The 15,740-nt window shown below is 42.1% G+C and overlaps 1 protein-coding gene across 4 annotated transcripts in view; it reads left to right on the forward strand.

Moving 5' to 3' along the window:
* Nucleotides 1-15,740, forward strand: part of IPO11 (importin 11) — a 295,012-nt gene that overhangs the window by 160,109 nt on the left and 119,163 nt on the right. For all 4 annotated transcript variants that reach the window (XR_012158885.2, XM_073344033.2, XM_073344034.2 and 1 more), the window contains one exon: nt 15,082-15,161. Coding sequence is in view for 3 of the 4 variants with exons in the window: in XM_073344033.2 (XP_073200134.1) it covers nt 15,082-15,161 (80 nt within the window). In the remaining variant the exon portion in view is untranslated. The remainder of the gene's footprint in view (nt 1-15,081; nt 15,162-15,740) is intronic.

The following is a 15,740-nucleotide window of genomic DNA, read 5'->3' on the forward strand; positions in this document are numbered from 1 at the left end:
CATCTCTTGAAGAAAAAGAGGTGGTTACTCACCCCGTGCAGTAACTGACATTCTTAGAGATGAGTGTCCCTATGGGTGTTCCACTACCCACTCTCCTCCCTTCTTTCTACTTCGGAGTTGGGGTAGCCTCTGTTGTAGAGAAGGAACTGAGGAGACTGGTTGCGCACGCATACTATTAAGGTACACTCAGAGCGGGGGGACAGGCTCTGTGCGTGTGCGACAGGCACAAGTCCTGCTGTAAAAATCTCCAAGCGAAGGCACAGGGACGCACCAACACCTGGAGTGGAGCACCCCCAGGGACACTCATCTCGAAGAACCTCAGTTACTGCATAGGGTGAGTAACCTCCTCATCCCTTGGTAATCTGTTCCAATGGTTAATTACCTACACTGTTAAAAAATTGCATCTTATCTCTAGTTTGAACTTTGCTGACTTCAACTTCCAGCCATTCGATCTTACACCTTTGTCTGCTAGAAGAGTCCCCTAATATCAAATATCTTTTCCCTGTTTAGGTAATGATAAACACAGACCATAATCAATTTGCCCCTTAATCTTCTCTTCAATAAAATGAATAATTTGAGCTTCCTTTGTCTCTTATTGAATTAAACATGTTTTCCAGACCGCTAAACATTCTTGTAGCTCTGAACACTCTCTAATTTAGATAATGCCCACTTTCTTTTTATCAGTTCATTTGTGGCCCATACCTATTTCATTTTAAAGCTTTTGCTGATTTTCTTTCATTTTTTTTGTTGTTTTAACCCTTTTTATATTTTTAGTTAATGTTATGGTATTCTTATTGATCATTATATCAGTCCCACTTTTCCCTTCCTCATTAGAGCTATCTCCAGCTTTGGTCAGAGAACTTAGCACTTGTCACAGCTTCCTCAACTGAAACTCCAAATGAGATTCCCCTTTCCCTCAGTAGCACCATATAATCAAATCAAGAAAGACACTTTTCACTGAAGCATCGTCCAGATGACAGCATCTTACTGCTGGGACTGTGATGATATTCCTTCAGTTCGGGTGGCTGATGCTGTGCCGCCTCCTAGGTGAGGTGAAGATGTTAAGATTTTTTGTATTTGTGTCTTTTACAGTGACATGCACATATTGGTACTTAATAACTATTCTGTTCCATGTTCTTTTGCTGGATGACTAAATTATGTGTGCTACCAGAATACTGCAGTTGTCATAGTGGTATGGCGGTGATTCTCTGATTTAAAGTGAAGATGGGCATTGCAGTAACTCATAATTCAGTTATTTGTTGCTCTGGTTAAAAAAAAAATCTTATCAATTTAGCACTTAGATAATTAACTTCGTCTCTGGTTGCCATGAGCCTGGATTTTGATTCCGTTCTCAGGGAAAAGGTAATCATTAAATTTAAAGGAAAAACACCTCTGTACTGTAAATAAAATAATTTATTTTATTTTATTTACAGTACAGGGTCCAAAGTCTGAGCAAGCAAATTCATGTGTACATCTGTATGTGCAACTGACTGCTTAGATACTTAGTAATTGTACATGCACTCAACTTACAGCACAGTTGTCAATTTCAAGCAAAAATGTAGTGATCCCATTCTAAAGCCATTTTTGCCAGTACAGATGGGCCTCTTATCAAGTACAAAGTTTCTTTCTTAACATCTGTCTCCATTTGAATGCATAACAAAGAATGAGAAATTTTAAAAAATGTTTTAATGTACATTCCTTTTATAAATGTAGGATAACAGAAAAGTTAAATTTACTACTAAAAATAATAGAACTTAACTTAGAATAACTTCTAAGGTCCCTGCTGGTCATATATTGGTTATAGTGGATTTCTTATACCCTAATCTAGGTGATTGGACTATATCAGCTGGAAAGCATTGATAAAATGGTCACTGTGCTCTCACTGAGGTCATGTCTACACTACAAACTTAAGTCGACCTATATTAGGTTGATTTACAGCCACTGCAGTAATTCAGCTGTTTGTATCCACACTACTCTCCCTCTGTCGGTGGTATGCATCCTCACCAGGAGAGCTTCCACCGACTTAAGAGGGGCAATGTTGGGGGCTGAGAGCTCCAGCCTGGCTGCCCCCTGGGCTCTTGGCTCCCTCTGGGCTCTTGGGTCCCCACTCCGTGCCAGGAGCTCAGCTGCCCTCCGCCTCCTCCCAGCCCCGGCTCAGAGCGGGGAGCTGGGAGCATGATCGTCACCCAGCTCAGAGAGGGGAGCATTAGAAGCGGCCTGGCTGGGAGTGAGGAGCCATGATCTCAAGGGGGCAGCAAGGTTCCCAGCAGAAAGCCCTGCAGGCAGTGTGAGCCAGGGTGGCAGCCCGGCTGGGAACAGAATCAGAATTGGGCTTTCTTGTCAATTTCACAGCTCCAGCAAGGAGCCATGAAATTGGCTGCTGGCTGTCGTTGTCAATGTAAGTATCCCACAGTGTCTACATGACCACTGTCGCCCTAACTACACTGACATAAGCCCTATGCCTCTCATGGAGGTGGAGTAGTTATGTCCGTGTAGTAGGACACTTACGTTGGTGGGAGAAAGGCTATAGTGTAGACACTGACATAATTAGGTTGACGTAAGCTGCCTTACGTCCACCTGACTCTCTGTAGTGATAACTGGTTTCAGAGTAGTAGCCGTGTTAGTCTGTATCCGCAAAAAGAAAAGGAGTGCTTGTGGCACCTTGGAGACTAACACATTTATTTGAGCATAAGCTTTCGTGATAACTGTAGCTTTCGCGGTTTCTTTAAAAAAATGATATTGAAGTAATCACAAGGGTTTTTTTCTAAAAGCTGCTTTGAAAATTACATTTAATTAAAGATGTATAACAAATCTTTAGGTTTTCCTTTAAATGAGAAAGATGAGGAAATCCATAGGAGTTTACCTCTAATTTACCTTTTATGTTTTTTCATTTAGATATTACAGCAATCTGTAAATAGAATGTGGTTTTACATGTCCTATCCTATGCTGTAGTATTTAGAGCCTGCATATACTGTACTACATGTGTAATGTACTATACAATTTATAAATCGATGTAGTGTAAAATTCTTCGTAATTTTTATTCTGGTTTTTCTGTTGCAGGGTTTCATTTTACTTTAAAATCCATTCCTTTTTTCTTGTAATCTTGTGTTCAATGAGCTGAACATTTCCACCCACTATTATTAATCTGTTTTAGCTTCTGTTAGTTTAAAGAATTAATTTTACGGTTTTAGGGATGACCTTTTTCATGAGATGACTTTTTGTATCCTGAAGATTAAGATCCAGTTTATACACTTAAGGTGTAGCCAGCAGCCATATGACAGCAGTCTTTTTATCTGTTCCTCCTGAATGACTTAAACCAATTGGAAATTCAAGATTCATTTCATGCACTGTTTGTCTCTTAGGTGTTTCCCTACAGTACTTTATGCTGTTTGGCTTTTGGTAAAGGCCTCTTTTGAAAATATGTGGCTCAGATTTTAATTGTTTCTTGTTTAATACCATACATTGTACCAAAATTCATTTTATTTGTTGCATGTGGAATGTTTGTTCTAGCTTAGGGATGTTTATATAGAATAGAGTTAAATTAGAAGGAATTTTAGAAAAGAAGACAGTTAAGGAAGGAATTTAGCTAGCTAATCTATGTGGTTATATTAACCTGTGACTGATCCACTTTCCTCCCAAATAGAGTTCCGTGGGAATAAAAGGAAATAGGTTCCAACCTCTACTCAATTTTCACATGACTGAAGATATTTCAAACTCTTAAGTACACTATAATTGTGGTTAACTCGTGATTAACTCAAAAAATTAATCATGAATGAAAAAATTAATCGCGATTAATTGCTGTTTTAATCACATCGTTAAACAATAGAATACCAATTGAAATTTATTAAATTTTTTTAATGTTTTTTACATTTTCAAATATATTGATTTCAGTTACAACACAGAATACAAAGTGTACACTGCTCACTTTATATTATTTTTATTACAAATATTTGCACTGTAAAAATGATAAAAGAAACAGTATTTTTCAGTTCACCTCATAAAAGTACGGTAGTGCCATATTTATCGTGAAAGTACAGCTTACAAATGTAGATTTTTGTGTTACATAACTGCACTCAAAAACAAAACAATGTAAAACTTTAGCGCCTACAAGTCTGCTCAGTCCTACTTCTCATTCAGTCAATCTCGAAGACAAAAAAGTTTGTTTACATTTATGAGAGATAATTATTTACAGTGTCACCAGAAAGTGAGAACAGGTGTTCACATGGGACTTTTGTAGCCAGCATTGCAAGGTATTTACTTGCCAAATATGCTAAACATTCGTATGCCCCTTCGTGCTTTGGCCACCATTGCAAACGACATGCTTCCGTGCTGCTGACTGAATTCCTTGGGGGAGAATGATATGTCTACGGCTCTATTTGCCCGCCTTCTGTCATATATTTTATGTTATAGCAGTCTCAGATGATGGCTCAGCACATGTTCATTTTAAGAACATGCCCCTTTTTTAATCTTATAAGTCAGGTTTTCTAAACCTTTTATAATGTTTGTTGCTCTCCTCTGGACACTCTCCAGTTTGTCCGCATCTTTCCAAAAGTGTGGTGCCCAGAACTGTATACAGTACTCCAGTTGAGGCCTCACCACTGCTAAGTAGACTGTGGCAATTATCTCTTGTGCTTTGCATACAAAACTTTGGTTAATACACCCTAGAATGATATTAGACTTTTTCTCAGCTGCATCACCTTGTTGATGCATAAGAATGGCCCTACTGGGTCAGACCAAAGGTCCATCTAGCCCAGTATCCCGTCTTCCGACCGTGGCCAGGTGCCCCAGAGGGAATGAACGGAACAGGTAATGATAAAGTGATCAATCCCCTGTCACTCATTCCCAGCTTCTGGCAAACAGAGGCTAGGGACACCATTCCTGCCCATCCTGGCTAATAGCCATTGATGGACCTATCCTCCATGAATTTATCTAGTTCTTTTTTGTTATGGTCTTGGCCTTCACAACATCCTCTGGCAAGGAGTTCCGTAGGTTGACTGTGTGTTGTGTGAAGAAATACTTCCTTTTATTTGTTTTAAATATGCTACCTATTATTTTCATTTGGTGACCCCTTGTTCTTGTGTTATGAGTAGTAGTAAACAACACTTCCTTATCTACTTTCTCTATGCCAGTCATGATTTTATAGACCTCAATCATATCTCCCTTTAACGGTCTCTTTTCCAAGCTGAAAAGTCCCAGTCTTATTAATCTCGCTTCATACGGAAGCTGTTCCAGACCCCTAATCATTTCTGTTGCCCTTTTCTGAACCTTTTCCAATTCCAATATATCTTTTTTGAGGTGGGCCGACCACATCTGCAAACAATATTCAAGATGTGGACGTACCATGGATTTATATAGAGGCAATATTCAATTTGTAATCCACTATGACCCTCAGATCCTTCTTTGCAGTACTACCACCAAGCCAGTTATTTCCCATTTTATAGTTGTGCATTTGATTTTTTCCTTCCTAAGAGAAGTACTTTGCATGTGTCTATATTGAATTTCATCTTGTTGAATTCAGACCAATTCTCAAATTTGTCATGATCATTTTGAACTCTAATCCTGTCCTCCAAGATGCTTGCAACCCCTCTCAGCTTGATGTCATCTGCAGATTTTATAAGCGTATTCTCCATTCCATTATCGAAAATATTAAATAATACTGGACCCAGGACTGTGGGCCCCAATAGATACACCCGCCCAGTTTGACAGCAAACTGTTGATAACTACTCTTCGAGTATAGTTTTTCAGCTAGTTGTGGAGCTAATTTATCGTAATTTCATCTAGACCTAATTTCCCTAGTTTGCTTATGAGAATGTCATGTGAGACTTGTCAAAGCCTTAACTCAAGATATATTACTTCTACTGCTTCCTCCCGATCCAGTAGTCCAGCAAACCTGTCAAAGAAGGAAATTAGGTTGGCTTGGCAGGATTTGTTCTTGACAAATCCATACTGGCTATCGTCCCAGTGCTTAGAAATTGATTGTTTACTAATTTGTTCCATTATCTTTCCAGGGGTCGAAGTTAGGCTGACTGTAATTTCCCGGATCCTCTTTGTTCCCCCCAGGATAATTGCTAATAGTTCCAAGATTGCTTCAGCTAGTTCCTTAAGTATCCTAGGATGAATTTCATCAGGACCTGCTGCCTTGAATATACTTAACTTATCTAAATAGTCTTTAAACTGTTCTTTCACTACTTTGTCTGCATTCCTTCCCCCTACTTGTTAATATTAATATCTGGTCACCATTAACCTTTTTAGTGAAGACTGAAGCAAAACAGGCATTAAACACCTCAGCGTTATTAATGTTATCAGTTATTAGCCTCCTTCCCTGCTGTGTAGAGCACCTACACTTTCCTTAGTATTTCTCTTGCTCCTAATGTGTTTAAAGAACCTATTCTTAGCCCTGGTCTACGCTACAAGTTTAGGTCGAATTTAGCAACGTTAGATCGATTTAACCCTGCACCCGTCCACACAACGAAGCCATTTTTGTTGACTTAATGGGTGCTTAAAATCGATTTCTGTACTCCTCTCCCACAAGGGGATTAGTGCTGAAATCGACATTGCTGGGTCGAATTTGGGTTAGTGTGGACGCAATTCAATGGTATTGGCCTCCGGGAGCTATCCCACAGTGCTCCATTGTGACCGCTCTGGGCAGCACTCTGAACTCGGTAGAGTGGCCAGGTAGACAGGAAAAGCCCTGCAAACTTTTGAATTTCATTTCCTGTTTGGCCAGTGTGGCAAACTGATCAGCACAGGTGACCGTGCAAATCTCATCAGCAGAGGTGACCATGGAGTCCCAGAATCGCAAAAGAGCTCCATCATGGACCAAATGGGAGGTATTGGATCTGATCGCTGTATGGGGAGACGAATTCATGCTATCAGAACTCCATTCCAAAAGAAGAAATGCCAAAATATTTGAAAGAATCTCCAAGGGCTGAAGGACAGAGACTATCACAGGGACCCGCAGCAGTGCCACGTGAAACTTAAGGACCTTAGGCTAGCGTACCAAAAAACCCAAGAGGCAAACGCCCACTCGGGGTCAGAGCCCCAGACATGCCACTTCTATGATGAGCTGCATGCAATTCTTGGGGGGGGCCCTACCACTGCCTCACCCCTGTACGTGGACTCCTCCAAGGGGGGAGTCTCACGCAACAGGGATGAGGATTTTGGGGACAAGGAAGATGATAGCACACACCAGGCAAGCGGAGAAACCGTTCTCCCTGACAGCCAGGAACTGTTTATCACCATGGATCCAATACCTTCCCAACCCGGGCTCCTGGACCTTGAAGGCAGAGAAGGCAGCTCTGGTGAGTGTATCTTTGTAAATAATAATTCACGGTTTAAAAGCAAGCGTGTTGAATGATTACTTTGCCCTGAAGACTTGGGATGCATTCGCGGCCAGTACAGTTACTGGAAAAGTCTGTTCAGGTGTCTGGGGAGGGGGCAGAAATCCTCCAGGGACATCTCAATGAAGCTGTCCTGGAGGTACTCCCAAAGCCTTTGCAAAAGGTTTCTGGGGAGGGCAGCCTTATTGCGTCCTCCATGGTAGGACACTTTACCACGGCAGGCCAGTAGCACGAAGTCTGGAATCATTGCATAAGAAAGCATGGTGGCGTGTGGTCCTGGTGCTTGCTGGCATTCAAGCAACATCCGTTCTTTATCTTTCTGTGTTATCCTCAGGAGGGTGTTATCATTCATGGTCATCTGGTTGAAATAGGGGAATTTTATTCAGGGGACATTCAGAGGTGGGCGTTCCTGTTGGGCTGTTTGCCTGTAGCTGAAAAGAAATCATCCCTGCTATTAGCTGTGCGGTGGGGGGAGGGGTGAAGCGCTCATCCCAGAGAAAAGGGAGGGGGGGTTTGTGCTGCACGTTAACCCAAAAACATCAGCCCCTCCTTTTAAATGGCCAATGTGTCTTTTTCAATTTTAATCTCCCTTTTTTCCCTCCCACAGCTGCAAATGTTTCAACGCTGCGACTAGCATCTCCGTCCCAGAGTCTAGCACAGATAAGAAGGTGAAAAAAATGCACTCGCGATGAAATGTTCTCTGAGCTCATGCAGTCCACCCAAACTGAAAGAGCCCAGCAGAATGCATGGAGGCAGACAATGGTAGAGTCCAGGAAAGCACAAAATGAACACGAGGACAGGAGGGATGTGCGAGAGGACATGTGGCAGGAGCAACAGGAGAGGTGGCGGTATCAAGAGGAAAGGTGGCGGAAGCATGATGAGAGGAGGCAGGATACAATGTTGAGGCTACTGGAGGATCAAATTGATATGCTCCGGTGTATGGTTGAGGTGCAGGAAAGGAACAGGCTGCCACTGCAGCCCCTGTGTAATCAACTGCCCTCCTCCCAAAGTTCCATAGCCTCCTCACCCAGATGCCCAAGAACGCGTGGGGGAGAGGGGCACCCTCTGGGTATCCAACCACTCCACCCCAGAGGACTGCCCAACCAACAGAAGGCTGGCATTCAATAAGTTTTGAAATGCAGTGTGGCCTTGTCCTTCCCTCTTCCTCTCCTCCCCCACCCCAACCTGTGCTTCCCTCTTCCCCCACCCCTCCCAGACTACCTTGGCAGTTATCCCCCTATTTGTGTGACAAATTAATAAAGAATGCATGAATTTGAAACAACAATGACTTTATTGCCTCTGCAAGCAGTGATCAAAGGGGAGGGCAAGTGGCTTACAGGGAAGTAGAGTGAACCAAGGGGGCGGGTTATCATCAAGGAGAAACAAACAGAACTGTCACACCATAGCCTGGTCAGCCATGAAACTGGTTTTCAAAGCTTCTCTGATGCGCAGCGTGCCCTGCTGTGCTCTTCTAATCGCCCTGGTGTCTGGCTGCACATAATCAGCAGCCAGGCGATTTGCCTCAACTTCCCACCCCGCCATAAACGTCTCCTCCTTACTCTCACGGATATTGTGGAGAACACAGCAAGCAGTAATAACGGTGGGAATATTGGTTTCACTGAGGTCTAACCGAGTCAGTAAACTGCGCCAGCATGCTTTTAAACGTCCAAATGCACATTCTACCACCATTCTGCACTTGCTCAGCCTATAGTTGAACAGCTCCTGACTACTGTCCAGGCTGCCTGCATACGGCTTCATGAGCCATGGCATTAAGGGGTAGGCTGGGTCCCCAAGGATAACTATAGGCATTTCAACATCCCCAACAGTTATTATCTGGTCTGGGAATAAAGTCCCTTCCTGCAGCTTTTGAAACAGACCAGAGTTCCTGAAGATGCGAGCGTCATGTACCTTTCCCGGCCATCCCACGTTGATGTTGGTGAAACGTTCCTTGTGATCTACCAGTGCTTGCAGCACCATTGAAAAGTACCCCTTTTGGTTTATGTACTGGCTGCCTTGGTGGTCCGGTCCCAAGATAGGGATATGCATTCCGTCTATGGCCCCACCACAGTTAGGGAATCCCATTGCAGCAAAGCCATCCGCTATAACCTGCAAATTTTCGAGAGTCGCTACCCTTGATAGCAGCAGCTCAGTGATTGTGCTGGCTACTTGGATCACAGCAGCCCCCACAGTAGATTTGCCCACTCCAAATTGATTCCTGACTGACCGGTAGCTGTCTGGCGTTGCAAGCTTCCAGAGGGCTATCACCACTTGCTTGTGATCTTGGTATTCTGGCCCTTCAGGGCAAGGGACAGCAAGTTACAAAGTTCCCATGAAAGTGCCCTTAAGCATGCGAAAGTTTCGCAGCCACTGGAAATCATCCCACACCTGCAACACTATGTGGTCCCACCAGTCTGTGCTTGTTTCACGGGCCCAGAATTGGCGTTCCATGGCATGAGCCTGCCCCATTACCACCAGGATGGCCAAATTGCTGGGGCCCGTGCTTTGAGAGAAGTCTGTGTCCACGTCCTCATCACTCTCGTCACCGCGCTGCCATTGCCTCCTCACCTGCTTTTGCAGGTTCTGGTTCTGCATATACTGCATGATAATGCGCGAGATATTTACAATGCTCATAACTGCCACGGTGATCTGAGCAGGCTCCATGCTTGCTATGGTATGGCGTCTGCAGGAGAGCAGAGTGGCAGCGGAAGCGGTCGTTCAGTGACGATGGTTTGCAGACCTACTGCACCATCTGCTGCCAGGACACAATAGATGAGTGGGCTGAACGCTTGCCGTGTTATGGCGAGACAAGAGCAGCCGAGCAGAATTGCAGTGGAAGCGGCCCTGCGAGACCAGCAGGAGAGCAGAGTGGTAGCGGAAGCGGTGGCTGACGACCTGCGAGGTGGATTCATGAGAGCAGAGTTGCAGCGGAAGCGGGAGCCCATGAGAGACAATATGGAGAAATTCGCTGTCGAGACTAGCAGAAGAGCAGAGTGGCAGCGGAAGCGGTAGTTCGATGACTATGGTTAGCAGTCCTACTGCACCGTCTGCTGAAAGCAGTATGGCTCCCACATGGAAAAAGGCCGCGAAACGATTGTCTGCTGTTGCTTTCATGGAGGGAGGGGCGACTGACGACGTACCCAAAACCACCCGCGTCAATGTTTTTGCCCCATCAGGCATTGGGAGCTTAACCCAGTATTCCAATGGGCGGCGGAGACTGCAGGAACTGTGGGATAGCTACCCACAGTGCAATGCTCCAAAAGTTGATGCTCGCCTCAGTACTGTGGACGTGCTCCGCCAGCTTAATGTGCTTAGTGGGGACACACACAATCAACTGTATAAAATCACTTTCTTAAAATCGACTTCTATAAAGTCAACCTAATTTCGTATTGTAGACATACCCTTATTGTCTTATGTCTCTTGTTAGGTGTAACTCCATTTATTCCTCAGGCCTGGTATACACTAGCAATTTATGTTGGTTTAACTACATTACTCAGCGTTGTGGAAAATCCACACACTTATACTGACTAATTCCCAGTTTGACAGCAATATGTCGATTTGAGGGCTTTTCCCACTGACATAGCCACTGCCTTTCAGGGAGGTGAATTACCTGCGCCAATGGGAGAAGCTTTCCTGTTGGTTTAGGTAGCATCTTCACTGAAGTGCTGCTGCAGCCTTTTAAGTATAGACAAGTTCTCAGCCTTTCTGATTTTGTTCGTACATGCTTGTGCTATTCTTGTGTACTCCTCTTTAGCAATGTGTCCATTTTTGTTTAAAAATCTTGACCTGTGACATGTTTTTCCTCATGCTAGTATGTTTTCCTTCAGTAAAGATGTAAAGGAGTGGCATAAATAGGATTAAAGATACTTTGTGCAAAATATGCATCTGGTTATCAAGAAGTGTGTTGATAGATATCAGTAGATTTACTGCAGAGTTCTGTGCTTGCTTTGATTAATGACTACATATGAATATGTTGACTATAAATTGCAGTGCAGTGCTATTAAGTTTTGTAGTTAACAATGCTCACTGTAGAAGCAGTTGCCCTTCTTTCCTCGGATTCCTAACCCACCAGCAATCCTTCAAGCACCAGTACCTCCAAACCCATTTGTTGTTTCCTCTCGTGATTTTTCCCAAGAAGTGCTGATTGCCCTTCTAGCTACCAAACATTCCTGCTAGCAGACTTGACCTCCATTCCAGCTGCAATTTTACAGCCCAGGGGAATAACCATTTTTAGTTGCCTAGCCTCTCCCATGTTGCATAGGGCGTTTTGTAAGGGTCTTATACATGGTATTACTCAGTGAAGGAGACCTAACGCATGATTAAAAGCAGTCAGATTTTTTTAATGATTTCCTTTACATTGTGATTCATAGTCATATTTTTGTATTATTTGAATATGTCTTTTAAGAGTGATTATTACCTTTTTAACAAGTGTAGCCAGTGTAGACACTTGCAAGAACAAAGATCTAGACCAGGGATAGGCAACCTATGGCACACATGCCAAAGGCGGCACGCGAGCTGATTTTCAGTGGCACTCACATTGCCTGGGTCCTGGCCACCGGTCCAGGGGACACTGCATTTTAATTTAATTTTAAATGAAGCTTCTTAAATATTTTAAAAACCTTATTTACTTTACATACAACAATAGTTTTGTTATATATTATAGACTTTTAGAAAGAGACCTTCTAAAAACGTTAAAATGTATTACTGGCATGCGAAACCTTAAATTAGAGTGAATAAATGAAGACTTGGCACACCACTTCTGAAAGGTTGCCGACCCCTGATGTAGACACTTGCAAGAACAAAGATCAATAGGCACCTGGATCACCTTTTAAGTAAGATTACTGTTTAGTTGCATCATATTTTTGATTTGTTGAAAGATGTGTAAATAACTCATACTTCTCTGCTTTCCCCACCCTCAGGTGGTCAAAGACAGTACATTTTGCTCAAGGATATTTCTAATGGTTTCATACCTCCACACAAGAGCTTAGTGATTGAGGAGAAGCTATGGTTTAGGGGGAAGACGAACTGAACCCAGAACCCTGAGGTTCAGTGCCGATCTTTTCTCAAACAATTTGCCAATGTACAACTGCTACCTTACCTGCCCAGCCCATGTGGCCAAAGGGCAGTTTGAGTTGTAGGCTTATACTTTACAAACATGTGTATGAAGTGGGAGTCACAGTGATGAGGGTTGCAGTCTTAGGAGTGGATTCTTAGAGATATGGTTGGCTGCTAATATCTGGAGTAGACCCAGAAAAAGGTTGAGAAACTTTTGTTTGCTTGAGGATCTCTGTGGAAATCAGGAGGAGGCTACATTGCACAGACAAAAGCCCTTAAGTAAAAATTAGATCATTTGGCAACTCAATAAAATAGCAGACTGAAATGTGTGCACTTTATTTTAAAGCTGCAATTATTCCTGATCCAAAGCTTAGTTAAAATCAATATGAATCAGTTCTATGTCTGATAAAAGACCACAGATTGGGAGAAAATGAAGTCTAGGTAGCAACTCTGAACTGTAAAAGATAAGTGTCTGTTATGCATGATTTAATTGAAGATGTTGCGTAATAGAGCTGCTGTTTTAGTTAAGCTTTTTATTGAAACTTCATCACATTTTTACTTTTTGTTTTTCCTCTTTGTTCCTTTTTTCTTCAAACTGCGTCTCATACAAATCTGTTGGCTATCAGTACCTGAAGCCTATATAAGATCTCTAGAATGTCTCCATCACTGAAATATGCAAGGCAGGTACCTGAAACTCAGTACATTTACTCCGTATTCTCTTGACTTGACAGCTAGCTCTGAAGTCCAGTTTGGAAGAGCAGTCCTGCAATCTTTGTTTCACTAGCTCTACTCAGATTTGCTTTGTATAGGGGTAAAAAGAAAAGGAGGACTTGTGGCACCTTAGAGTCTCTAAGGTGCCACAAGTCCTCCTTTTCTTTTTGCGAATACAGACTAACACGGCTGCTGCTCTGAAACCTTTGTATAAGGTGTTTATCATTGCTGCTTAATCTACAGATACTTTTTGAGAGAGAAAGAGGGAGATTACTTACCAGTAACTGTAGTTCAAGAAGACTGCATGTATAGATCCCACCTCTTCATTCATTTTTTTTTTTGGTGATTCTTAAATGGATTCCTGAATAAGTTGAAGGAACAGAGTGGCAATTGAAACTGTTGTTTCTCACTTTTGTGGGGTGCTGCTATGATGCATGTGTTACTCCTGGGAGAATTCTGTGCCAAAAAATTGAAAATTCTGCACACAATATTTGAAAATTTTATTTGTCAAAATAACATAATATAAGCATGCCAGTTTCAATTATTTTGATAATTTATTTCAAAATATTTGTCGGCAAGTATGTCTAACAATGCAGACCAAAAAAAAAAAATTTTTTTTTTTTTTACAAATAGATTCCTTACTAGGCATATTAATACAGAACTTTGAGTAATTCATTTAAATTCTAATACAGAACTGTATTTCCTGCACCTGTCAGAAGCAGTGCAAAGGCTTGGAGGAGCCAGGATTAGTGGGGGAGCTGAGGGAGAGGGAAGGAGCCTAGGACTGAACCTGTTGGGTGTGGGTGGTAGGTTTTTTGGTTTTTTGGGGGGGCGGGGGGGGGGGAGGGAGATTCCTAAGTAGCTGGGAAGCCTCTCCTGATGCAAACCCTGGCTGACCCAAGCCCTCTCTCATTTAGGCAGGCACATCTGCCCCTGTCCCCACAGCCCCCAACCCCATGGTCTCTGCAACCCCCTTCTCCTGTCCCCAGGCTCAATGCTGTCATCATATGAGCTCCTAAGCCCATGCCCCAGTGTGTCCCCTCCACAAGCCATTCTGAACTCCAGTCTGTGACCCCCTCCCCCCAAAGCCCTGTGTGCCCCACTCTGTCCTAACCTGGTTCTGCAGGCAGGGTGCTGTGATGAACTTCCAATCTTCGGGGAATTCAGCAGCACTGGGCATAACTTTTTTTCCCCCTAGAAAATATATTCTGCCCCAGAAGTGTCGCAGTTCCCCCTTTTGCCCACCAGGGGTTGTTCTGACATCACAGTGGTCTCTCGTGGGCAAAAGGCAGAACTGCAGCACTTTTTAGGCAAAATGTATTTCATGCAGGAAAATACAAAATTATGTGGGACAGAGGAATTCCACGTGTCTGCAGATGCACACAATTCACCCAGGAGTAGTGTGTGTGGCCTCAGTGGACACTGCTAAGTATTGAAGTGCCACACAGATTCCAATTGTGCATATCCACACAGGCAATCATTTTTCTGGTAAATAAACTTAATTATTTTCCTTTGTGAAAAATATTACACTAAAAGGGTAATAATTTATTACAAATTTCTACTCACCCATCTGCCTTTTCCCCTCAGTTGATGTATTGTAATGCTTGTAGTAATATTTCATTCAAAAATAGAATGGGATATTAGAGAGCAGACTTACTTCCCCTCAATTAATGGGTATATACCATTTGCTGTCAAGGTGGCTTTTCCCAAAGTTTTGGTTGTAGAAAGTTTATTAGCCATGTATTGGGAGTATGAATCCAGGTACATGTATCTGTAATTACTGACTTATTTGGAAAATAATATCCTACCAGGTAAGTAATTCTGTGATATAACAAAACCATAAGAGGAAACTAAAGCAAACAAATATCACACAAAGGTAAATATGACTAATTGTTTAAAAAGTTAATTGTTTTAGTTAAATCCTTGTAAAATAGTTTGTTGGCAAAGACACTGAATCATCTGACACTTATTTTTGCAGAGCTAAGTTCAGAAAACCTCAGAACCTGCTTTAAGATCATCAATGCTTATATTTTTTTATCATCTTCTGAATTTCTACAGGTATGTGGGGAAATGAAGTTACTATTTTGTGAAGCTTTGTGTTCACCATTTAATTTTGATTGTTAGTAGTGTATTGTGCCAAAAGACACTTTTCTACTTTTTCCTATATCACAACATATTTTTCATATCAAAATATTATTTTGCTGTAATAACTGATTCATTGCACATTGTGGGCTTTCAGTAAAATAATGTAGTTGAAAATTCTGGTTTCTAGACTTATACAGCATTATATTAACCATATTTACAATTTTAAAATATCCATTGAAACATTCTTATTAGGGAACAATAGTTTGAAATTTTTAATAAAAATAATAATAATGTTTTTATTATACTAGTGCCCACAGGCACCAAGTTAGTTCTGAAACAAAACATTGTGCTAGGTGCTGTATACATACATAGTAAGTGATAATCCCTTCTCCGAAAGAGTTTACAATTTAATTAGGCAAGACAGACTGAGGAAGGAAGTTGGTAGTACTGTATTCTCATTTTATAGATGGGGAATTTAGACCCAGAGATTAAGGATCAGATTTTTGAAGGTATTGAAATCAATGGGCGCTAAGTGCCTAAATACTTTTAAAA

Source organism: Lepidochelys kempii, chromosome 5 (genome assembly GCF_965140285.1).
Source record: "Lepidochelys kempii isolate rLepKem1 chromosome 5, rLepKem1.hap1, whole genome shotgun sequence".
Taxonomy (NCBI): domain Eukaryota; kingdom Metazoa; phylum Chordata; order Testudines; family Cheloniidae; genus Lepidochelys; species Lepidochelys kempii.